General features: G+C 47.1%; 1 protein-coding gene across 3 annotated transcripts in view; it reads left to right on the plus strand.

Annotated features, from left to right (window-relative positions):
- CACNA2D4 (calcium voltage-gated channel auxiliary subunit alpha2delta 4) overlaps positions 1-25,545 on the plus strand; it is a 212,421-nt gene that overhangs the window by 43,149 nt on the left and 143,727 nt on the right. For all 3 annotated transcript variants that reach the window (XM_043517786.1, XM_043517792.1, XM_043517780.1), the window contains exons 3-10: positions 5,291-5,407; positions 7,924-7,983; positions 9,235-9,397; positions 11,739-11,870; positions 13,365-13,425; positions 14,220-14,370; positions 15,833-15,907; positions 16,959-17,048. In XM_043517786.1, coding sequence (XP_043373721.1) covers positions 5,291-5,407; positions 7,924-7,983; positions 9,235-9,397; positions 11,739-11,870; positions 13,365-13,425; positions 14,220-14,370; positions 15,833-15,907; positions 16,959-17,048 — 849 coding nt within the window. The remainder of the gene's footprint in view (positions 1-5,290; positions 5,408-7,923; positions 7,984-9,234; positions 9,398-11,738; positions 11,871-13,364; positions 13,426-14,219; positions 14,371-15,832; positions 15,908-16,958; positions 17,049-25,545) is intronic.

Consider the following 25,545-nt stretch of genomic DNA (forward strand, 5'->3'; position numbering starts at 1 on the left):
TTCACTAATAAGCTTCTTAAAACAGATAAGCTTGAAGGACTTCAATCTGCTTGACTCTATAGCTGTGGAGAGAGAGAGAGAGAGATTTCATGAGGCTAAGATCAGGTATCCTCCTAATGCAGTAATGTGAACAAACCTCACAGTCTTGAGATAGGTGAAACTTGTTCTCAAAGAGGCCAGACCTACAAAGAACTTTGATGTAATTCAGCAAACGCACACACACCCACGTGTACCCAGACTTAGGTTATGTTAAGGCAGTGGATTTGAATGCACAGAAGTCAGAAAATTCAAATACAAGTGTTTCCAAAGTAATGTTATCATATTTGAGCTACATGGCACATTTCACACGAAATATTTTGGCTTGCTGCTACATATACAGCATTAAATGTATTTGGGGCACTTTGCGGACAAATACAAGGACAGGTCCCTTCCCCAATGGATTTATAATGCAGAGGCCAAATCCTGGAATTTTTTCTCAATGTTTGCTCACACCTCACTCAGGCAAAATTCTTACTGAAGTCAATGGGAGTTTTGCCTGTGTAAGGACATAGTAAAAACCTGAGTAATAACAATAAGGACATCAGAATTTGGCCTTGCATTCAGAGCTTGATATATTTACAATGTAACTAAATTCCTGTTGCTATTAGCACCATAATTTTTCATTTCCTGCCTTTTCTACACTTAAATCTTCTATTTCATTAATTAACATTTTGCATGGAATTTCATTGGCAATTTTTGCTTGCTTTTGTTGTTTTAAAGAGAGGAAAACTAATAAGGCATTCCTATTGCAACCCACACCCTCTGCTTCCAATCCTACTGGATACCTCCAACCTGCACCCATCGCACGAGGCCCAATAAATCCTTAGGGTGTGTTAGAATTATGATGACACCAGACAGCAACATGGAGCCCCATTCCTCAGCTAGCAGTGAGCCAGGAACCAGCCAGGACATGGTCATGGCAAATTTTAAATAGCCACTAAAGGATGCTTTAAAATTGCTTTACTCTGGTCTGCTGAAATCTCCACTGCAGTGCATTGGCTCTGCTGTGGATACAGTGGCAAAGCATACGTCTTCTTTACCGTTAGTGGTTCCTTTTCTGTGAGCCCTATTTTGAAGACTCAAATGGGACTTAAATGGTTCACAGGCCTTTTGTGTTCAGAGAGGTGAATTTCATACAAATTGCTTTCACCCAAAGAGCGAAATTACTTTAAATTAGTCATTTATTTTCTTAAGAGTAGTAAAAAATGTGTGCATTGTGCACTAATACTTTCTAATTCCTGATAACTTCTAGTAATTAGTTAAAAAGGGCTAGTTCATTCCTCCCCACTGAAAAATCCATGGGAGGAGAAAGCATAGCAAAAGGCCCAGAAAACTCCATGAGGCTGACAAAGTACATTTGAAGGGCATAAAAAATCCCAGCTTTGTTTTACTATGGCTTGTCGAGTTTGCCGGCTATATAGTCTACCAGCTGCTCTCTGTTATACAACAGCCACGTGGCCACTGCTGAGAATTTCAGTGACCACAGAACCCAGCCACATCATGGAAAACTTGGTTGTCCATGCTCTGGAGAACATGTGGATCAGGATTTGACCCTAAGTAACTGAATTACTTACTATTGTTTTTACTAAGAAAAAGGAGATCAATGAGGGTGAAATCCTGGCCCCATTGAAGTCAATGGAAAAACTGCCAATGGGCCCATGATTTCATGCTTACTATATTTAGTTAATTAAAAATTGCAAAATAAATATGTTTCCTAGAACCAATTCCTGGTTTCCTGTGCGGCTAAACCCCCTGTTGGCTTCAGCTGGAAATAAGACTGAGTAAGGAGATTGCTAAATATTGCAGAATGGACAAATTAAATAATGAATGTTAAGTGATTTTTCTGGGTGAGGATGGAATGTCTTTCTCTGACTTAAGTAGTGGCACTGTCCATGAGTTATGCAATGCTAAGTACTTCAGTGGACTAAATTTCATGGAGGTTGGAACAGGAACATATATTTGGCAATGTAAATCACTTCACAGACACAGCAAAGAAGACAGAACTCTGGGTCCTCAGCCTCCCCCACTTGTGCTTAAGGAGAATCCCAATTAGTTGTTGTTGTAGTTTTAAAGGCGTGATGTAGCTTATGAAAGTAGACTCTTTCTCTATTTGTGACTTGTATGCAAGCAACTTATCGGTTTTTCTTCTGGTGGTGGGGTTTTTTGTTGTTGTTGTTTTTGACTGATTATTATTGAAAATTACTTGCTGAATAATGTCAGCAAGTGAATCTGGGTTGATATTTGATAACCAAGATTCTAAATGTAATCTGTGTTGGTTAGTTTTGATTGGACACAGAAGTCTACCTAGACATTTATAGTGCACATATCACTATGGCAACTGATCATAATACCTGAGGTCACATGGTATTATTTGTGCTCCCTACTCGTAAGATGTGAATATTCTTTCAGAAAATAGTCTCTAAGAGTCCTATTAAAATTCACTGTTTTCATCAACATTCCGGCCAGTAAAATTATTTGCTAGAATATTTCATGGAAGATGAACACAAAGGTGTATGAACACAGCCCCAATGAATTCATTGAAATAGTCAGCTGCTAACGTTGTGCAATATTCTCCCCACCCCAGAGAATTCTAAGGGTTGAGCTGTGCACACTGCATGTAGATGGGCTCTTAATGTACACTGTGGCTGGTTATTGATATCCTTTTAACCTCTAATTATTAATATGTCAGAAGCATGTTCAAAATAATTGACAGGAGTGCAAAGTGCTGTTATTACCCTGCTAGAGCTAAAAGGCTGCTGTTCAGCCCTGCGCTGTTGGGAACAATCACTGCTCCATCCTGTACAACCCCAGTGTATCCACTGCTGATGGTGTTTTCTTTGCACAGAGCATGCATGCAAGTGCTAGTATAGTTTTCCCAGCGGTCTTGCATTCCAGGGAGAGATTATTCTGATCTCACAGAGGAGGGCCCTGATTAAGGCCCCCAGAGTGGCAGAGATCAGCTTCTCTGCAGATGAAACTATGACACAGTTAAATGGGAAAGGCTGGCAGCAGCTGGGATGAGTCGGGTGGTCTCGTCATCATCCAGGGCCTTCCATCTGTGGGCTGTAAATCCCCTGTTGGTGGTGTTGCTGTGCTAACGTTTGGGATCATCCCTCCCCCATCCAGTCCCGCTACCCAGCAGCAGCAGCATGGATGCAAGGGCTGGAGTTTTTAATCCAGTAAAGCCTTGCTTTGTTAATCATGCCAGACAGAACTAGCAGCTTCCGCACGTGCCTGCCGCAAGCTGGGTATGATTCTATTTCTGTCCTACCTCCTCAGCCCTGTCCCTTCCTCAAGGCATTTCAGACTCCACATATGCTCAGCAGCCTTCTCTAATGATGAGTGAGCTTGTCTAACAATAGGAGCCCTGGTTGCTTATCCCAAAGACATTCAAACTCCTCTCCACAACTTCTAATTAGAAAGGACCACCAAATCGTCTGCCCCCCACTCATTTTGTATCGTGCTGGGGAGTGAACCTCAGGCTGAGAGCATTGGTGTGCTGCCAATATTTTAAGAAGGGGCTCTCACAAAACTTTCTCCATGTAGCCTGTTTATAAATCCTGTACATCCGGAGGTGAGAGTGGGATGCATATACTCCAAAGAGAAAGGCTGAGGGACTAAGGGAATCTATTACTTTGTTTTCCCGCTTAAATCAAAACAGTCTCATCCCCATCACCACTAGTGGGATAAGGGTTCTGTCCTTTTTGACAGAGGTTAATCACATTGTCTCCTTTTGCAGTTTGTTTCCCTTCCTGCTCCCATCTGGTCTGCTCCTCTTTCCTCATTGTTTTTAAAGAGAAGACATAAGGACTACCACATCTAACATGAAAACTGCAGGGGCGATTTAGGCACGCACAATATAATTGCCCAGTTTGTAATTTGGACAGACAACTGGGGGTTAAACCCCTATTTTGGATCAAATGTCAGAAAATCTTGAATGACTATGAAGTTGTCAGGACTTTGTCCCAGCCAGTGGAGGGCATACCCAGCTCTAGTGCTCATCAACCCCAAGGCAGGGAATTGGTTCAGAACGGACTCTGGAACTCAATCACCAGCACCACTCCCTGCACCCTCTGGGTTTGTCTTGGAGGTCTCCCAAGTCCCATATAAGCTCTGATAAGACCCAATCCTCCTTGGCTTGTGAGAGTTGGCAAGAGCTCAGCTCGAGGTGGCATGGTGGCAGGTATGCATGGCACATATACAGTTATCATTGATGTACATACACACACTGACAGGTTTCAAAACTTGGCTTCCATTTTTGCACAGCTTGCGGGTGTGAATAACCACAGGCACATTTTTGCATGGGTGATCATTTGCTGGTGCAGCTGAGGTAATGTAGACAACTACAAGCACCTCATAGCACCAGCAAATCAGTTACTTATGCATAGAGGTCTAAATTAACTGCATTATGCACCAGTTATTTGCACAGGCCCAACTGTAGGGAAGAAAGGGGAGGCACAGAAAAGGCCAGATGAAAATCAGTACCACCCTTTAGATCAGGGGTGGGCAAACATTTTGGCCCGATGGCCACATCGGGGTGCAAACTGTACGGAGAGCCAGGTAGGGAAGACTGTGCCATGCAAATAGCCTGGTGTCCTCCCCATTCGCCCTCTCCCAATTCCTACCCCCTGACTGTCCCCCTTAGAAGCCTCCACCCATCCAACCCCCCCGCTCCTTGTCCCCTGACTGCCCCGTCCTGGGACCCCCCACCCTAAACCGTCCTCCCGGGATCCCACCCCCATCCAACCCCCCCTGCTCCCTGTCCCCTGACTGCCCTGACCCCTATCCACACCCCTGCCCCCTGATAGGCCTCCCAGGACTCCTACCCCCCATCCAACCCCCCCTGTTCCTCACCCCCTGACTGCCCCAGAAGCTCCATCCCCGTCCAACCACCCCCTGCTCCCTGTCCCCTGACTGCCTCCTGGGACGCTTTCACCACCATGCACATGCCGCTGCCACCCCCTTACCATGCCGCTCAGAGTGGAAGGAGCTCGCTGCCCGCATGGCAGAATGGCTGTGGGGGAGGAGGGGCACCGGGGGAGAGGCTGGGGGTGATCCTCCCCGGCCAGGAGCTCAGGGGCCAGGTAGGATGGTCCCGCAGGCCGGATGTGGCCCGAGGGCCGTAGTTTTCCCACCTCTGCTTTAGGTGCATCTCTCCCCAGTAACTAGAATGCCCAGCTAATGTAATTGATTCACAACTTTCCTAGTGAATCTTTTATTCAATGAGAATTTTCTCCTTTTCTTCGACCAGAAGTATAAAGACGTGGAGCCCACTCTGAAGATCAAGGAGGTGGATGGCTTGGAGCTGGTGAAGAAGTTCTCAGAGGAGATGGAGAGCATGTTGCATCGAAAAGTAGAAGCTGTTGAGGTACAGACTTTATGGGGAAATCCCCTTCTGCCAACCAGAAAACTAGAGACACTGAAGGCCAAATTTTTAAAGGTATTTAGGCACCTAATGATGTAAATAGGATCCTAGTCAGAGCACCTAGGCATCTAACTTCCATTGAAATCAGTGGGACTCAGGTACGTACGTGCTTTTGAAAATCCCACTGGGTGCCTGTCTGCATCTTTAGGATCCTAAATACCTCTAAAAATATCTGGTCCTGATTTCCCTGCAACTGCTAAGCTATGCAGGTATAAAGGTTATACAAGGAGTTCATTGCCCATCCAAACAACAGCCGGTGTCTCTTGACTCCATCTGTTATGTAGCCACTAGCAGAAAGATACTGGCATACAAACAGAGGAATAGTAGCTCAGCCAGAGGTGAAAAATAAAAAGTGACTTGGCTATCTTCAAAATAAATATGAGAAAATGAACATTCCTTCAACAGATCCAGGGCTAACTCTCCAGAACGTGAGACCCCTGCCCTGTGAAGTGCACACTGGCTATTGAAGAGTGGCAGCCTGTTTGAATATTGTGTGGCCCAATGTGGCATACTGTGACTTTTGTCCCTGAGCAATACCCATGGACTGTGAATTTGACTCTTGCAGCTGCTTGAGAATGTGTATTGTGCACATTAGTTGCTCTCTGATTGTGTGAGGGTCTTTGACCTGTGTTGTGTAGGGAAGTCAGGCTAGAATCTTGATCATAATGGTCCCTTCTAGTCTTAACATCTATGAATCTGTTGTGTGCCAGTGTATTTACCCTAATTTTAGAAGTGCAGATCCATAGCCACAGAGTCCTGGCTCCCTAAAAACAAATTGGTGTAAAAAAGTAAAGATGGGCCAAAACCACAATGTTTGGATCTGGATCAAAAGGCAAGTTTGGGTGTGTTCAGGTCCAGGGTTTTGGTTTGACTCATTAGAGAGCTAGGGACCTTCCATGAAGTTTAGACTCAGATCCAAACTTGGATTGCCTTATTAAGGCCCATAACACAGCTGCAGTGTGGTAAATGTGGCTGCATTTGAGCAGGATTTCATCTTAATCTAAACAAATGATCAGTTGATGCCCCAAAACCTGAGATTTGATAATGCAAGTGATTATTTTAGCTTCCATAGCTGGCAAAGTTTACAAATGGTCATAACATTTCCTGGACCTTTTAAAAATCCAGTCATCACACTGTTTGTCTCAGTTCCCTTTATGTTGGTGATAGGCTGAAGCTGGGTTGGTTCTGGATTATCTTTTACACAGGGCTCCGGTTAAAGTGGAATGAAAACTTCTGTTGTTTTTCTGAATAAAAGTCTCTCTCTATGAATATGCTCAGTGCCATGGTACTCATTGTCTGGGGGGACAAAGTCTTAGGAATGAGTAGCTGTGAGTACACTCTCCAGATTTGAAACTTGCTCCACGGAACTTTAGTTCCTTTATTGGATGCAGGGGAATTTGTAACCTCCCATAGCTTCCTCCACTATGCTGAACTAGATCTGAAGTCTGAGTCACTGGGTTTTTCAGTATTTTGTGAACAATTCATGCTTGTCCAGTGTTAGGGGGCTTATTCCTTCACACATTTATGTCCCTGGCCTTCTTGCATGAACAGAGAGCAACAATACCTGAAGTCCAAAGGTACAAACAATTCTATGTTTATGGGGGTGAACTTCCAGCAAGCATGATTCCAGTTTCCTTCCTTAGTGTCCCCCTTTCCAGCTCTGACACCACAGAACCTTACCTGTTTCCCTGTTCCCATTCCCCCTTTTAGCAAAACATGATTCCAATTTCCCCAACCCCATTCGCTGTTCCCATTCTCCCCCAGCCCACTTCCTGATTGACTGCAGACTATATAGTAAAACTTGAGTTCTGCTTAGCTATACCTTAACCAATCATTTTCCTGAAATTTAACTAACCAATCCTAATCACATTATAACATTTAACCAATTATATCCCACCACCTTAATTAGTTTACACCCAGCAAAATTAATTATACATCAGACAGAAACAATCACAGAACCAGATTATACAGACAAAACAATAGGGAAATGGGGACTACAATGATAGAACAAACACAGAAATGAGGATTTCACATCCCCGCTATTGATAAGTGAGTTCTTGCCAGTCAGGATGCTATCAAACTAAGTTTCCTTTTACATTTTCTAGGCACTTCCCTTTCTCTGGAGGCGATAGGCACTATCAGGACAGGATTGTGTTCCTAACAGCCCAATAGCACCTTCTTTCAATGTGACTAGCATTCGCTTCCCAGCTTATGGCTGCCTCTGCTGCTTAGCCAAAGGCCTTAGCCTAAGAACAGGGCCTCAGACTGTCACAGTAAGAGAAGGCCCTTACACGGGCAGACAGTGATTTTGATTCTTTCTTTTATACCTCTATAACTAGCCAAGTGATAAGAATACACCTAAATTCTTAGAGTACAGGCCTTTACAGGCAGGCCTGAATATCTATATCCTAACACCCAGTGTTTCCCACTCATCCTCCCTTTGTGTGTGTTTGCATTAGAGGCTGGTGGAAGCAGCGGAAGACGCAGATCTGAATCATGAATTCAACTCCTCACTGGTGGTACGTTCATATCCTTCAATGACAAAGCCCTGATTCATGTGACAGGGAGCTCGAAGGAACTGGCCAATAGCCAGGCATGGTCTGCCAATCCCATGAGCACCCAGTTATCTAAGCATCCCATTCCTAGACATGCTGGGAATTTCCTTGCCTTCAGAGCACCCAGTAGCACACTAACAACTCACTCCTGTCTCATCAGGAGTCAGCCTTATTAAATAAGTGACTCCCATGGCAGGTCCAGGGCATTATGGCAGCTCCTCACCCTGCCACAGTGGTAGTAAACTCATGCTGAAGAGCATCCTTCAGATTCTTGCTGCACATGCTGGTGGCAGCTGGGGATGTTGCAGAAAGAAGGGTGCTGACTCCTTCCACTCCAGACTCCTTGGCATCCTCAGCTGTGGCTAACTCATGGAATGCCCCTTAAAGGTGATCTCCAAAGGAGGATCTCCCATGTGCTGTGCCATCCTGAGAGAAAGGGATACTTTGTGATCAGCAGGAGAGGAAGCGGAGTTTTAACAGGGGGAATAACAGGGACTCCAAATGATGGATAAGTAGAAACTCTCCGCTTCCCCTTGGATTGGTATATTCCACTGTAAACCTCACTTCTTGTCATTTGGCTGTAAAAGGCTGGTGGGGCTGGTGAGTTGATCTGATCACAGACTGGCAGGCTTGAAAATGACTACCAGGCAAGAGTGATGAATTGGCCATTATCCATTCTACTGGAGCTACCTGAACACATCTGTCAAAGAGGGCGGGGTGAAGGATTAAAGATCGAGGCTACATCTACACTGCACGCTTCTTTCAGCGTCATGTAGCATACGTACTCAGGTAGTCCCCCTAGCACGGGTTTAAGTAGCAGTGTAGATGGTCAGGCATGGCTTAGACAAGGCGTACAGATACACCTGAAAGGTGTGGGCATGTACCCAAGTAAATGGCTCTCTACTTGCTCAAGCCATGCCTTCCTATATGAACTGCTGTTTTTAGCTGCAGGAAAAGGCTTCAGCAGTGGGGAAAATCTCTGGCAGCAGGGAGGCAGCGGGGAAAGGCTCCATTAGTGGGGAAAGGCTCTGCAAGTTCCCTGCTACTGGAGCCTTTCCCCACCGCAGGGAAGGATTCTGGCAGTGGGGAAGGGCTTCAGCGGGAGGGAGGCAGGGGGGGAAAAGCAGGGAAAGATAATATTTTTCTGGCAGTACTGATAATGAACTCTCTTGCTGTCTTTTCCCTTTCCTCTGTCTCATTGCTCCTCATCAACAGTTTGATTACTACAACTCTCTCCTGATTAACGAGAAGGATGAGAATGATAATTACGTGGAGCTTGGAGACGAATTCATTCTGGAGCCAAATGAGCATTTCAATAATCTGCTGGTGAACACAACGTACAGCGATGTGCAACTCCCGACCAATGTCTACAACAAAGGTAATAGGGGGACTCTTACCTCTGACTTCCCAACCCTGTGAGGGGAACCTGGAAACTACAGGGGAATAACAACACAAATAGGAGGGCAGGAAGTGAAAGATAGAGAATAAGGGTTGTACTATGACTTTAAGACACTGTCCTTCTGGTGGCAGTGGGGAGCTCTGGGAGGCATCGTGCCTCCTGCAGCAGCATCATTGCAATTGTGGTTGGTGTCCCCCACTTTTTGTATGTCCACACATCTGTCAGTCACAATCTGGCCTTAAATCAGGAGTTGACCTATCTCTATTGGAGTGGGCGGGCAAGCTCCTGAAACATGGGGCTGCATAGTCCTTACAGGCTGAGGCTCTTGATGACAATTGTCTTGAAGTTGCTGCCCTCTTCTATTGACATATCAGGCTGCCTCCGGCCACTGGCTCTGTGCCTGCCAGACCATCAGTCCTTCTCCTTGTGTACATTTTGGCAGGAAATGCTCCCTTACTTCTGTCTTAGGTTGGGCTCATCTCCTGTGACTGTCTGTATGTGAGCTCAGTGAAGCTACAGGAGCAAACAGAGGCAAGTGGTTACATCATTACAGGGCCAATGCAGAGAGAGGTTTTTTTGTCCTAAACATTTTTAAATGAATTTCATGCTGAGCTGATAGCCCTAGGGACTATAATCTGGGGCACAAAAGATCCATGTGTTCCATAAACACCCGTTCTCTGGGAGGTCTCCAATCCAACTACTGACCATACTCAGCCCTGCTTAGCCTCTAAAACCACATGACTTCAGCTACTTAAAGTAGGTCATCTATCATCATGCAAGCATCCAAGCCTCTAGCCCAGTGATACTCAGACTGGGAGCTGCAAGTGGCTCTTTAATGTGTCTCCTGTGGCTCTTAGCAGCACAGTTGGTATGGGTACTTCCACCTTTTCATTTTCTCTGTATGTATAAATATCTTCTTACTATATGTTCCATTCTATGCATCCGATGAAGTGGGCTGTAGCCCACGAAAGCTTATGCTCAAATAAATGTGTTAGTCTCTAAGGTGCCTGAACAAGTACTCCTGTTCTTTTTATTAAAACAGTGTGATTTAATTATTAACCAGTCTAAGTTAGTAACCAGTCATGAAGCTTTTACTCTGTTACTAACCAATTGTAGTTGGTAAAATAATAATATTTGGTCAGCCATTTTGCTGTGAGAATAATATATATTAAATTAAAACAATGAATTCACATCACTGTGGCTCTTTTGTGCAATATTGGTTGCTAATTTGGCTCCTGAACCTCTGAGGTCTGAGTGTCACTGCTCTAGCCCTTCACTTACAAACACTCGTGAGTGCCATGATTTATTTGGCCTACAGTGATTCCCTTTTAAAGCTTCGCTATCATTATTTGTTATGCTGTTCGATTTAGAAATTATATACGCCACTGCAAAGTTGAAAAGCTTAAGAGGGTTTTATTGCAGAAAGAGGGTTTTGATCAAAGCTTCCCTTGTCCTGTTGCTGCTGCTCCATTTTACCCTCTCTGGTGCTGGAGTAGATACCACTACAAGCTGTCTCATGTCAGCCTCAGATGTCTTTTGTAAATCTTCATATTTACACAGGTGAAAGTGAGATCAGGGGTCCAGGATCAGAGATCAGGCATTGGGGGAGAAGCAGAGACAGAGGAATGGAATGAAGAAAACCAGGGGAGAGATGTCCAAAAAGAGAGTAATAGGAGAAAGAGGGAGGGCTTTTAAATCTAAGGGCTTGTCCACACTGGGTAATTGCATCATGTTAGAACACGACTGGAGGAGTCCTAATAATTAGCACGCAATGTTAAACACTCACTGTAACCCAGGACTGTCATGTTTAACATTGTTTCAGCTGGTTGGGCTACCACAGCCCGCTGGTATGATGATATGACACAACAATCCCTGTCTATACTGAGTGCTACATTGTATTTAACCTTGAGTTAATTACCATAACCCCTTGGGATCCTGTTCTAACTTGATGTAAATCACCCAAGGTAGATAAACCCCAGAAGAGGAAGGGAGAGGATGCTTGACCAAGCAGAGTTAACTTGTGATTGCTTGTGGTGACTTACATTCCAGGATTTGCTTGAACAGTGAAGACAATTCTTCTTGCAATGTTTGTTTTAATGCCAGTTTCAATACGATATTTTTCATCATGAAGAGTGACAGCAGTGAGGAATACATGTTGTAATTGTGTTCAGACCATGAAGAATCATTGTATGTAAAGACTCCATGCTGTCTGGGTCTTTCTTTTTGTTCCCACTGCTCTCCTCTATACTGTGCTTTTTTCACCCTGCTGCACCCTTTCTTCCCCTCTCTCTGTGTTTCCTGGCTCCGCATTTCCCCACAGACCCTGGCATATTGAATGGAGTTTACATGTCAGAAGCCTTGAATCCTATTTTTGTGGACAATTTCCAAAGAGACCCAACACTGACCTGGCAGTACTTTGGCAGCTTCACAGGATTCTTCAGACTTTACCCAGGTAAAGAGGCTCAGCCTTCCTAGCCCTTTCTCTAAAAATCAGGGCAAAATATAAAGCACACCAGGGAAGGGAACACATTGATACAGAACCTATTCTGGGAAGCCTAGGGTTGGGGGATCACTGCCTTCCATTGTAGAATAGTAAGTATGGATTACATATGGGTCTGGGATTGGATTCCCCAAAAGGGAGACGACTTGGAAATAACCAACAACCACAGGCTGCCTGAGCTGATTGAACAGGGATGGTGTGCCCCACAGGCACATTCCTGTAAAAGAGTAACAGTGGTGGCAATAGAAGACTCTCATTTTCTAGCCACTAGCTACCCTACAGCGGGGTGTGTTGCACCTGTGACACCAAAGGTATTCTGCTTGCCTACATGCTCTTCAGCCTGACTGCCTGCTGTAGTGCCATCTGCCCTGAGAAATCCACAACAGAGCCTTTAGTGCTCAATCTGGGCCACACACCTATCTCGCCTTCTACTTTTTAAGATTCTCAGCCATTCTGTAAGAAAAAAGATACAATATTGCCAACCTCAGGAGATCAAATATCATCAGTCTGTCCCGTCCCCCCAAAATCATGAGATTGGCCCCCCCAAAAGATTATATTATGGTTTTGGTTTGTCTTTTGATTGTTTTGAACTCCCCCTGCCCATCACCAGTGTGTGTGTGTGTGACAATCAGTGTTGTCCACTCTCCCATATGTATTGGGTAAGGGGCAGGAGCTTACACGCCCACATCTGCCCAGCAATTAATTCTGCCCTGGTCAGCCCTGCTCTGCTCCTTCTGGGATTCTTCACCCTCTCTCCCAGGCCTGTGTGGTGGAGATCGCAGCAGTGTACTCTCTCCCTCTTCCAGGCTGAGGGGAAGGAGTTTAGCTCCCCCATCCCCTCTTGTGAGAAAGGTTGGGCTGCTGGTGAGAGGGGGAGGAGTTCTTGCTTTAGCAACTCTAATTGGTTACTCAGCCCCAGGAGGCAGGCACACAGGGCAGGCAGCCAATCAGAGGGCTCAAATTCACTGGAGACTGGAGCTTCTCAGATCATCGCCAAACTGGCTTCAACCTCAGCCAAAATCACGTTACTCGTCAAAAAAATCACGAGAGTCAGCAGCACTGCAGATATTGGAGAAAGCTGCGTACAAATGATGACAAAAAGATGACAGTAAATGCACTCCCTTCCCAATTTTTAAATGTTCCTGAGAGCACCAGGCACAGTCCAGTGACATTTTGCATAAAAATTAATCAACACATTCAAGGGAATGTGTGAAGGCCAGAAATTAAAGTAAGGAAAGCTTTGCATGTATTTATTCAACGTGCCTTCTGCTATAATGGCTGGAGCTCTGCTTTTGGCTGTGGGAGTCACATGACCCTGTGAATTAAAACAGTGAGGACTCAGTGCTAAGGATAATTGAAGGTTTGGTGCCTGCAGGGGTGGGGGGGCCAAGGCCTGTTTTCCGGAGTGATTAAGCCACTGAGTCCTCCTTTTGCTGCTCTGTTCAGGGATAAAGTGGATGCCAGATGAGAATGGAGTCATCTCCTTCGACTGCAGGAATCGAGGCTGGTGAGAGATTAGGCCCTGTCATCTTTTTCTTTCTCGCTCACCCTCTTTTTCTTCTCTTCTTTTGGAACTTTGATTGACCCTTGTCCTGATTTTTGTCCCACTCCTTCCTAGTGTGGGTTACAGAGATCTGAATGGGGAGTGCACAGACATCACAGTCCAGTGTCTCCAGTGGGGAGTCTAATCAGAGCCTCTGTTGCACACTGCTCCTTGGAGAGAGAGGGGATAGATAAACTAGCATTTATGCAATCACATTGTATCATACTGGATTAGAGAGTTTGTCTATCCCCTTCCAGCACCCCTCCCTCCCTCTTGGGGTCTAACATCTCATATGAAATCACCATCAGTGACTTCCTTCTTTATCCCCTCCACTTTATGAGACTGCAGCCAATGGGATGGTACTGTTCAGAGTCCATCATTCTGCTCTTTGAATCAGTCGTCTCAGTAGCAGGGGTTGCTGTTAAAAAAAACCACCAAGTTCCCTCTGTCAGCTATGTCTGAGGATATCACCTCTGCAGCACTCCCAGCCTTTGCCAGCCCAGTAAACAAGAACCCAGGTCCAGCAGAGCACTATTGTTAAACAGCAGGACAGCCCCGTCATATAAATGTGAGTGGTACATCCCGCATGGGCTAAAGAGTACATTCCCAAGCATGCCACTGCCAGGCAGCTGCTCCAGACATGCATGTTATCTTGGGTCTAGAATCAAGGACCTGATATGTCAAATGGTATGCCCAGAATTCTGCCTTCCCCAGTGCTTATGTTGTACCAGCTTCTCTTCTCTCCCAATCCTGTAAAGGTACATCCAGGCAGCCACCTCGCCCAAGGACATTATAATCGTGGTGGACATCAGTGGGAGCATGAAGGGTCTGCGGATGACCATTGCCAAATACACCATCATCACCATTTTGGACACTTTGGGGGAAAATGATTTTGTCAATATTATTGCAGTAAGTGTATCCCATTCTAAATATAAACCAACTCACCCTGTCAATCATGCCTGCCTTTCAGTTCCACTAGTAAACCATGCTGGGATAGCAGTAATATCACTATTACACTTAGCTGTAGAGTTAGGTGGGAATGGGAATAAAAACAAATCAGCTATGACAAGTCAGTGGCAAGTACTTAGGTGAGTGACCAGCAGAGTAGATGCTAATTCCTTATTTACCCTGTGATTGGCAGTAAAAGCTTTTTCATTCATACTTCACAGACTAAACCCACAGGGACGGAGTCATCCTGGGATGGGGGCACTTGGTGCTTCAGGAAGTGATGGTGCTATTTTGATTTATGGCTGTCATCCCTCTGAGTCAGTAATATTCCAGCCTGGTGCTAGGAGGCATTGTGCTGCTGAAGCTGCTATCTTTCGTATGAGATGTATAAGCAAAATCCTGACTACTTGTGGTCAAGAAAGATAGCACTTTTCTGAAGAGTAGTGATATTAACTTTTTTATGTCCTGGCTGGGATCACCATGATAGACAAAATTCTGCACTGACTTCCCATAGAACAGAGTCCAGTAAAAGGTCAAGCTCCTGATTTTCAAAGTTTTTCATGGAATTAGGCCTGGATACCCAAAAGACTATTTCTCCCTCTATGTGACCATGACTTCCTGTGATACCACTGGAACAATAAGACAGTTGACCAATACCGGGGTGGCTCGTGACTACAGAAGACAGAACTTGCACAGGATCAAGACTATGGAACTCAATGCCAAAGAAAAAGAGAGTGATTGCTAACCTCTTCCCTTTCAGAACTAAATACAAACCCCTGCTCTTTGGCTAGGATTTCGCCTAATTATACCCTCTTTCCTATAGATTTATGGTAACAAAACATCAAAATCCCTAAGCTTGACCTCTGTTGGTAGGGAAGGAAGTGAGAGCTCATTGTTATCTGTTTAGGTTGCTAAGCTATTCCATTGACGGGAGTCATATAAGTACCTGGATGGATAACTGGAGAAGTGAGCCGTGTTGATTCAGGAACAGAGGGAAATCATACTAAGCCGGGAGGGTTTTATGTTCGTTTTTTAAAGAGATGTATGTAATATATGTCCCCTTGTGTATTGTAATCTGGGAATCTAAGTGCTGACGTAAGTTAGTCTGTAGCACAGCTATTAGAGTGTGGAGAAGACTACTGGAACTCTGTTATTAAAATAGCATTAACCCTGCACCTATGGGTATGCCTGGATTTAATCTGCCAACATGCTACAATTTATTTAATGTATTACTTTAAAAGACATGATTTTTAAGTGTGATGTGTCTAGAGCACATTATTGGCACAATAAAATTCTAAATAAAGAGCTAAATAAAACAGTGTAACTGTAAAATAGATGCTGTTTTTATCCCTATAAATGTCCATCTTACTTTCAAGAGATTCCTTTTACCGCTAATCCTATTCTTTTACTTTTCTCTTTTCAGTACAATGATTATGTTCATTATGTTGAACCCTGTTTCAAGGGCATCCTAGTCCAAGCAGACAGAGATAACAGAGAGGTGAGTGCCAGACTCTGAGGTGTTGTTGGGACAGCTCTTATTGTAGTTGGGTTAGTGGGACTGTGATGCTTTTGTGGGAAACTCCAAGGATAAGAAGCAACTGATGTCCCAAAAATGTGGATTTTTATTTCTGAGACCTAGAGCCGCATTCACGGTGATACACTGGCTACTCTGATCTCTCTGGATATGCAAAGCAGCTGTAAACTCAGTGAAGCTGGCTGGTTAAACCGAGTTTACAACTGATCTGTGTCTCTGGAGCAGCGCAAACTAGCCAGAGCATACCAGTCAGTCTTTCCTGTCCTATCACAAGAAACAAAAGCACATAACTCTGTGTGCCATTTCTAAAAGCTCAGACCTTCCATCCACATCCTTGGCCCTCAGAAAGGTGGGAATTCAGCCCTTTCCCAGTAAATGTCTGATCACCAATGAATGCTGCAGTCTAGGTTCCCCCTTTCATAGGGCACTTTTTCAGTGTGCTTTTCTGATAGCTGCTTTTCTAATGTGGGCGTGAGGAGCAGTTGCAGCCCTAAGGTGGTCATTGTGCATCTGACTGCTGCAAGATGCACCTCCCTCCTAGCTGGGATGTATTCTTAGCTCCGATTATATCTCCCTTGTTTCTCTCACTCTCAGTCTTGTGGAGATGGCTCATACCCACATTGTCCCCATAGTCCACAGTTAACATTATCAGAATGTTTCCCTCCACATTTCTCCCCAAACTCCCGTGTGTTTCACCCTCAGCAAAGGACAAATCTCCGAAGAGAGGTGCTGCTATTTCTGGCAGTTATTTATGAACGTGGTGTGCAGCAGCCTAGAGTACAGCACATATGTGAACATGGGTGCCCCATGATAGAACTGATATTGGAGTAGCCTATTGACTTTCAACATCTGCAGCCACCATAGGGGAAGATTGCCCAGCCATCTAGAGTAGTCGTGTGCCCTGAAATACAGGGTTTCTTTGGCCCTGTGTCACCCTTCTCTCCCCTGTCCTGAGAATTCTGCCTTCCTTCTGTCCACATCTCATATCTGCCATGTGTTTTTCACTTCACACTAGCACTTTAAGCAGTTGGTGGATGAGCTGCAGGCAAAAGGAGTGGGGACCGTCAATAAAGCCGTGCTGGAATCCTTCAAAATCCTGAGGGAGGTAAGAGCATTTTGTTTCAAGGGTGTTAAAGAGCATGCTCACTCCTCCCGCCCCCCAACCCTTCTTCCCTATGTCTCATAGCACTGTACAGCTGGCATCGGGTCAGGGGGAATTCTCCTAATGCAGTGACATGAACGTTTTCTGACAGGGCCAAAAGTTGCTGATGAGCATGTTGGCTGTGATTGTGACATGGATGGTGATGGTGATGATGATGAACTTGGGCACTCTGACTTTAGGGAGCTGTTTGTTTGTTAATTTATTGAAAATGCTCAAACCCGTTATTGCTCCTGATGAGGATAGTAATAAAGGCAGCATTGCCATGCCAAAGGAAAGTGGGTAGCTGACGTGGCATAGAGCCAGTTGCTATAAATAGTCACCTTTCCGCAGGGAAAAGTGATCCCATAGATCAGTGCCTTGAATCGTCCATAATTACGTCCCTCAGTGCTGATGCTCAATTCATTCCATTTAATCAGAGCCTCTTACTTCATATTTTCAAGCTGTGCCAATTCATCTGTGCCTAAAAATGAATGGTTGATTGACTGAAGTGACTGGAGAAGGAAGGGGGAGGACAGAGACAGCTTTTTAACAAAAAGGCTTGAAATAACATAATTAAACTGACTGTATTCACTGGGCCAAATTCAGTTACTCAGGGAAAAATCTCTGTGACTTAAATAGGAGTAGAGTTAGGCCAACACTAAGTGTTGTTGAAAATCTCATCCTTATTTTCTCCTGCTATCACTTCTCATATTGTCTGGGAGACTAATAGGACTGAGCTCAGATCTCATGTACACCAGTGTTAGTCAGTGGAGTTACACCCGTGACAGCATGCTCCCAATCAGGCCTGTTGTGCTGTTGAATCCATGACAGCATCAAACAGTATCTAGAAGCTCACAGTGTTGATTGTGATACTGAGGGATGCGCTGAAGAAGCTAGTAGTGATTGTGATTTCAATAGCTGTGAGTGTGGTAGTGTTGCTAGCAAATATAATGATACTGGTGATACGATGATGATGGTTGTAGTGACATAAAATGTCACTACAGAGATGATAATATAAATGACAAGATGATAGCAATCATTCTGATAATGAAGGGTATTAGTGAGCAATGGTAAATGTTATTACAGTTAAGGTATTACATTGTTTTTACTTCCCCGTTTATTTTTGTGTTTAATTTCCCAGGGATCAATACAGTGATTCATATGGAAACATACCACATGTAAAATAAAACAGCGACACTCATCCAAGGTGTTCCAATCACCTACTATGCCCATGACAGTCATGCAGGATTCACTATGTTATGTGCGCAATTGAGACCTCAATTGCTTTGTTCCTTAAGGATTGCTGAAGGAAATAAAAAAAAAAGTACCAAGTCCCAGTGTAACCCACTCTCCTAAGTGCACCTGCAGCCCTGGGATACTACTAAGGATACTGACACCCTTGGGGATGATAGAAATAATGCTAACAAGATGGTGTTATTGATAGTAAATACAGTGGTGAGATTAACTGTACCGTGTGCTAGAGGTTTTGACATATTTGGCCTGATTTTCCACTCACACCGGTTTTGCACCAGTGTAACTCCATTGGCTATTGTGGAGCTGTTCCTGATTTACTCTATAGTGAAAGTGTGATCAGAATTCTGCCCAGGGATGGTATTGTGAGTAATGGCAGGAGCTGAGATGATAGGGTGGTGGTATTAGCACGTATTGTGGTTGGAGCTCATGTGTGAAAATGGTAACCTGGTGTTGTCATTCTGATGCTGATAATGAAATAATGGCAATTACAAGGTGATGCTTTATGGGAAAACGATGATCTAAAGGATGAGGGAAGCAGTTGTGATTTAATGCTAAAATCATTCATTTGAATACATCTCTAGTGGTCACTTATCTAGTACATCCCTGTAAATGGTGACAAAATTACTCCTCACTAAAACCAGTGAGATCCTCTGCTGGAGTAAATTAGTGTATTGAAATTACTGATTCACAACAGCAGAGTATCTGGCTCCAAATGTCTACTGTAGCCCTGATTATCCATAATGATAATGATTTCAAATTGCCACGGGAGGTTTTGCTCCTTAGCACAATTGTGTTTAGAATTATAGGCCCAGGTTTTCCAGCCCACTTGAAATCCACTCAATGACAGACGAGGAGTCCAGGGTTGGAGAAAAGGTGGTATTGCGCCTTCTTTATATTCCCACAATTCTGGGCCAGCTAAGGGCTACCTTGGAACAGCATAGAACAGCTTCAGGAGAACAGTTAGCAGCTCTATACCACTCTGGGATCTCCCATCTTCAGGGGGAATCCTCAAGAAGTCAGTTACACCAATTTGACAGCCTTGTACTGCCACAGTGACACAAAGGGGCTGAAGAAAGAGCCAGAAACTGGTCCATAGAGCTTTCGGTGGTATTTAAATTGCAATTCCAAATGTGTCTTAAGCTCCTGGGCCAAGATTTTCAAAACTAGCTGGTGATTTATGGTAGCCTCAATTTTTGGTGAGCCCCCAGCCTCTGAAAATCAGACCCCTTTAAAGTGTCTCACATTGAGCACCCAGAAATTGAGGCTAGTCATTTTTGACAACCTTGGCCATTACTTCTTGCTGACTGAGAATAACTGATCCCTTGAAAAAGAATGGTCTAGTGCAGTGTTTCTCAAAATAGGGTCTGCAGACCCCTGGGGGTCCATGAGGGTACTCCATGGATTCTGTGGGCCCTGCGGATCAACTCCTTCCCTTCCCTCCCTCAACTCCCCCAGGGTGCAGAAGGCTCTGGGAGAGAGGGGGAGAACAGCTGTTCCCCAGCATGCAGGAGGCGCTGGGAGGGAGAAGGAGGAGGAACGGGGATGTGGTGCACTCGGGGGAAGGGGAGGAAAGAGGCGGGGTGGAGTGGGGGAGGGAAGAGGTGGGGTGGGGGTGGGCCCTTGGGGGAATAGGTGGAGTAGGGGTGGGGCCTGGGACTGAGTGGGGTGGCTTGGGGGTCTGTGAAAAATTTAAAATCAAAATGGGGGTCCTCGGGTTGCTAAAGTTTGAGAACCGCAGGTCTAGTGAGTAGAAAAAGGTAGCTGGGTGTCAGGTCTCCTCCTTGGTTCTATTCACAGAATATCAAGGTTGGAAGGGACCTCAGGAGATCATCTAGTCCAACCCTCTGCTCAAAGCGAGGCCAATCCCCAATTTTTGCCCCAAATCCCTAAATGGCCCCCTCAAGGATTGAACTCACAACCCTGGGTTTAGCAAGCCAATGCTCAAACCACTGAGCTATCCCTCCCCCCTCCTAGCACTTTCACTGACTCTTTATAACCTTGGACATGTCATTTGAACACTCTCTGCTTTGATTTACCCATATATAAATTGGGTACAATAATATTAACTTGCCTCACTGGGGTGATGAAAGGCTTAGTTAATTAACATGTATAAAGTGTTTTGAAATTGTGGCACATAAGGTGCTATGTAAGTGCCAGATGGTATTGCTTACCTGTAAGTAAACATTTATCTTGTCTCTCCTTAGCCTTCTGTTCTCTTCAGCAGGGTTTCCTTACCCTGTTCTCTTAATCTTTCTATACAGGACTTATTTTTCCAAACTTTTTATCCTGTCTGTTGCTTTCTTCTGAACTGCCTACAGTTTTTCTGTCTTCTATGAAACATGGTGCTCTAAACTGGAAGAAGAGTTCCAGTTAAGGCCTACTAAATGCCAACCAGAGCAGAATAATTACCTCGTGTGTTTTACACATAATACTCCTCTTAACATATCCCAAGAGAGCAGTTACCTTTCTTTCTACAGTCTCACATTGTTAATTCATATTGACTTGATCTGTCCCTGGGGTATGCCTTCCTGGCTGGGATTCAGTCTTTGAGTTAACAGATTACAGATTCATTTTCTCTTGTTCTGTATTTGTGCCCATGACTGTTCCTTCCAACGTAAACCAATTTATATTTCTTTTCATATGAATCTTGTAGGGTCACTCGTGTAGGATATGTCTACAGAGCAAAAATAAATCCCCTGGCAGCAAGTCCCAGAGCATGCATCTAGAGACTCAGGCTTGCAGGGCTTCTGCTATGGTGCTAAAAATAGCTGTCAGAGCAGTAGCCGTGTTAGTCTGTATCAGCAAAAACAATGAGGAGTCCTTGTGGCACCTTAGAGACTAACAAAATTGTTTGGGCATAAGCTTTCATGGGCTAAAAACCCACTTCATCAGATGCATGGGTTGGAAAATACAGTAGGCAGGTTGGTATAAATACACAGCACATGAAAAGATGGGAGTTGCCTTATCAAGTGTGGGTGAGTCAATGCTAACAAACCAATTCAATTAAGGTGGAAGTGGCCTCTTCTCAATAATTGACAAGAAGGGGTGAATACCAAGGAAGGGAAAATCACTTTTGTGGTGCTAATGAGTCCAATACAATCAAAGTGGCCCATTTCAAACAGTTGACAAGAAGGTGTGAGTATCAGCAGAAGGAAATTAGTTTTTGTAGTGACCCATCCACTCCACTTTATTCAGGCCTAATTTGATGGCACCCAGTTTGCAAATTAATTCCAGTTCTGCAGTTTCTCGTTGGAGTCTGGTTTTGAAGTTTTTTTGTTGAAGAATTGCCACTTTTAAGTCTGTTATTGAGTGTCCAGGGAGATTGAAGTGTTCTCCAACTGGTTTTTGAGTATTATAATTCTTGATGTCTGATTTGTGTCCATTTATTCTTTTGCATAGAGACTGTCAATTTTGGCCAACGTACATGGCAGAGGGGCATTGCTGGCACATGATGGCATATATCACATTGGTAGATGTGTAGGTGAACGAGCCCCTGACCGTGTGGCTGATGTGGTTAGGTCCTATGATGGTGTCCCTTGAATAGATATTGTGACAAAGCTCTGTCCTTGCTTCCGTGGGTCCCACGTTTCCCGGCGGATTTCGTTAGCCTCAGAGGCTCACTGTGACCATCCACGTAACCCTTCTTTCTCTAGAGACAAGGGTCACAGTCTACTAAGCCATTTTCATCATAAGCCAGCGAGGGAGGTGAGGAGAAGTTATCCTTCCTTGCACAGTCTCTTTTGTCTCCCAGTTTCAGTGATTAAAGAGGGGGCAAAGGTGGAGGGGGAGAGCCCGGGCCCAACCTGATTGGCTTCAGGTGTCCCAATCAACATAGCCTTCTCCCTGCCTTCTGGAAAGTTCTTAATTGGCCCCAGGTGTCTTAATTGACCTGGAGCAGCTTCCATTTCACTTAACCTGGTACCAGGGATTTGTTTAGCCCGGAGCGAATCTCTCTCTTTCCCACATGTCTTCCATAGCCTTCTAGCTTGGAGGGAGGTGGGAAGCTGCTACTCCTGCTGATACTAGGCCCTAAGCTCTCCCTGCTGCTCCAGCTGCTCCCCTGGCTGGGCCAGACACCCCCACCCCCCGTTCTCTGCTACCTGGTTGCTGGACTCCCCAGTCTGGGGGCTGCTACTGCTCCAACTGCAGCCCCGGGGGGGGTCTGCTAGGCCACTCCCCAGAGAGGAGGAGTGAGGGACCCCAGCCACTGCTGTTGTGGACACCATCACCACCACCTGAGAGGGGTCCTTTCTGCCTGCCTGGACCACCACCTGGAGTTCCTGGAGGAGCTGCTGCTGCGGAGTCTGCTGCCTGGAGCTGCTGAAGCCCAAGGAGGAGAAGAGGAGGACCATCTACCAGTGGGGGAGCACCTAGAGACTTTGCAGACCACCATGGAGGGGGCCCTCAGACTGAGTAATTTTCAAACTGTGCTCTTGTGTTGGGGGTCCTGACTGTGTTTCCAGGGGACACAGGGGGTGTGGCATGGAGCTGCCCCCCAATCCATCTGTGTGTCCCCCCCAACCCCCACCACTACTACCACCACCGCTGCTGCCCCCTCCACGACCCCCACTGGCTGTATACCATCTGCCTCAGCTCCTGCCTCTGGACTCAGCTGCTTGCTTGGCTTGACACGCCCTATTTATACCTTTTGGGCCAGAAGCAGCAGCCAGCCTAAAAAGACTTGTGCAAGCGCACATGGGTGCACGTGCCCCCCCCGGACTGCCTACCCCCCAGCTTTGCCCTTTACTACCTGCCCCATTTGCCACTTGTAGCTTTGCCCCCCCATTTTGCCCCAGCCCCCCTTACTAGCTTCAGTTTGTTTGCCTGCCCCACCCATTTCCTTCTGCAGCCTTTTGTTTGTTTGCCCCACCCCAGCCTCTGAAGCTAGCCCCTTGGTTTCCCTGTTCTACCTCCAGACCGCTTAGCCCCTTGCTCCGTGTGCCAAGCCCCCTCCCATGTGCTTGTGCAACTCCCCATTTTAGTTCCCTTTTCACGGCACCCTGAATGTTGTTGTATCCCCCCCTCCCCTAGTGCACCAAGAGAAGCCGGAATTCCACCTTGTGTCGGTGACTGACCCCTAACCCCTGATTGCCCCCTGTCCAGCCCACCCCTTTTGGCGCCCTCCTCCCCTGCCTGCAGCCTAGCAGGGAGGAGTGGTCGACCTGCTTCCCCTCTCCCCTCCTCCTTCTGGTGTCTCCCCTTCCCTCCCTGCTCATGATGGCGGGGGATGAGACGGGTGGGGCCCCTCCAGCAGTCCAAGCTGCCCCTCCCCTGCCTGCCCCTCCATCACCCCCCCAAGCTTCTACCTCCACTGCCGAACCATCTGCCACCACCCCTGCTGGGGCACCAGCAGTGAAGGGGACCGGGGTGACCACCACTGCTGCCATGTCTCTCCCCCCCTCAGATTCGGGGGGAGCACCCCCAGCCGGCAGGAAGGGCCAGGGGAAGAAGGGGAAGGGCCCTGCTAAAAAGACCAGGCCCTCCATGGCAGGGGCTGCCCCCAATGCCCAGGCCCCACCACTGGCTGGGGCGTCCCTCCCCGCTGTTCCCTCCAACAGCTCTGTGGATGTCCCTCCCCCGGCCCCCAGGGCGTACGCCCAGGTGGCGGCAGCCCCCCCGCCTGCCACTACGTCATCTCTCCTGCCCACCGCCTCCGCTACCATCTATAGCGGCTGGGGCCCCTTTCCCACCATGACCAGGAAGCATGGCGTTCGTTGCCTCCTGGTGCCCGCCTCGCCCCACGTGGAGACCTATGTGTGGGCGTTGGCGAGGGTGGTGGGGCCCACAGCCATTGTGGCAGCCTCCAAAATGTATGGCAAGGTTGTCTTCTTCTTAACATTGGAGGCCGCCGCCCAGGAGGCGGTGGAGAAGGGCCTGGCAGTGGGGGGTGTATTTGTCCCCTTAGAGCCGCTAGAGGACCTGGGCGTCCGCCTGGTCCTGACCTCCGTCCCTCCCTTTCTCCCCAGTGCCGCCCTGTTACCCGCCCTCTCTACCTTGGGGAAGCCCATCTCTGTCATCAGCCCTCTCCCGTTGGGCTGCAAAGACCCCGCCCTCCGTCACGTCCTCTCGTTCCGCCGGCAAGTGCAGCTTCAACTGCCGCCGGCGGCGCATGATGGAGAGGCGCTGGAGGGGTCCTTCCTAGTCCCCTACCAGGGGGCCCATTACCGGGTGCATTATTCCATGGGGGAGGCCCGGTGCTACCTCTGCCGGGTGATGGGGCACGTCTGGAGGGACTGCCCCTTGGCCTGGCAAGGAGGGGCATCCGGGACCCGTGAGCCCTGGCAGGGCACCAGCCCCGTCATCGCCCAGTGCCCGAAACCGCCCCTCCTCCTTCCCAGTCCACCATTGCTTCCGCTCGGGCCCAAGGGGCACCTCCCCAACAATGCCCAGAAGAGCGGGAGAGCCCCGCCCCCGCTGCTTGTAATCGGGCAGGGCCTGTGGAGGAGGGTTCGGCAGGGACATCGCCGGGCATGGGAGAGGGCCCGCCCCAAGGGGAATCTTCCTTCCCTTGTGCTGCCCCACTATTACCCTCTCGAGTCCCTGAGCCATCGCTTCTGCCCCCTGACACAACCCCTGCTAGCCAGCCCCCGGATGATGCCATGGAGGGCTGGGCCCTAGTCCAGGGGAAGCGGGGCAAGCGGAAGGTTTGAGGTCCGCTCCTCCCATCTGATGCGGAGGCCCCCCGGAAGACCAGGAAGGGGGGCACTGATGCCGAGCCTTCCGCTCTACCCACGGGTGTGCTCCATCCACCAGAGCCGGCTTGGGAAGACGTGGCAGCACTGGAAGGCAGTATCTCCCCTCCACGCGTGTCCCTCCCCTCTGAGGCCCCTGAGGCCCCATCTGAAACCTCAGTGTGCCCTGAAGTAACTGTCGCATCAGGTGCCAGTGCGGAGAATCCTGGGGTGGCGGAAAAGGATTTCCCATCTATATATGAGGAGATCGAGGCCCTGGGTCTGACCCCGGTCACCCAGGAGAGGACAACTCTATGCCAGCGGGACTCGATCTGGGTGACTTCACTCCAGCCCCGTTTTCCCCATGTTCCCTCCCCCTAACCGTTGCTTCTGCTCCCACCTTCGAGGAGCCCCTGGACTCCTCCATCAATCTGGCTGCAGATGGCACCCCGCTGAGAGCCGCCGAGCCTGTTGAGGAGACGGCCAGTGCCACGCGGCCAGGACCCGAGCCACCAGGGGCACCCCTCGTTGTTGAG

This window comes from Dermochelys coriacea, chromosome 1 (assembly GCF_009764565.3).
Source record: "Dermochelys coriacea isolate rDerCor1 chromosome 1, rDerCor1.pri.v4, whole genome shotgun sequence".
NCBI classification, from domain to species: domain Eukaryota; kingdom Metazoa; phylum Chordata; order Testudines; family Dermochelyidae; genus Dermochelys; species Dermochelys coriacea.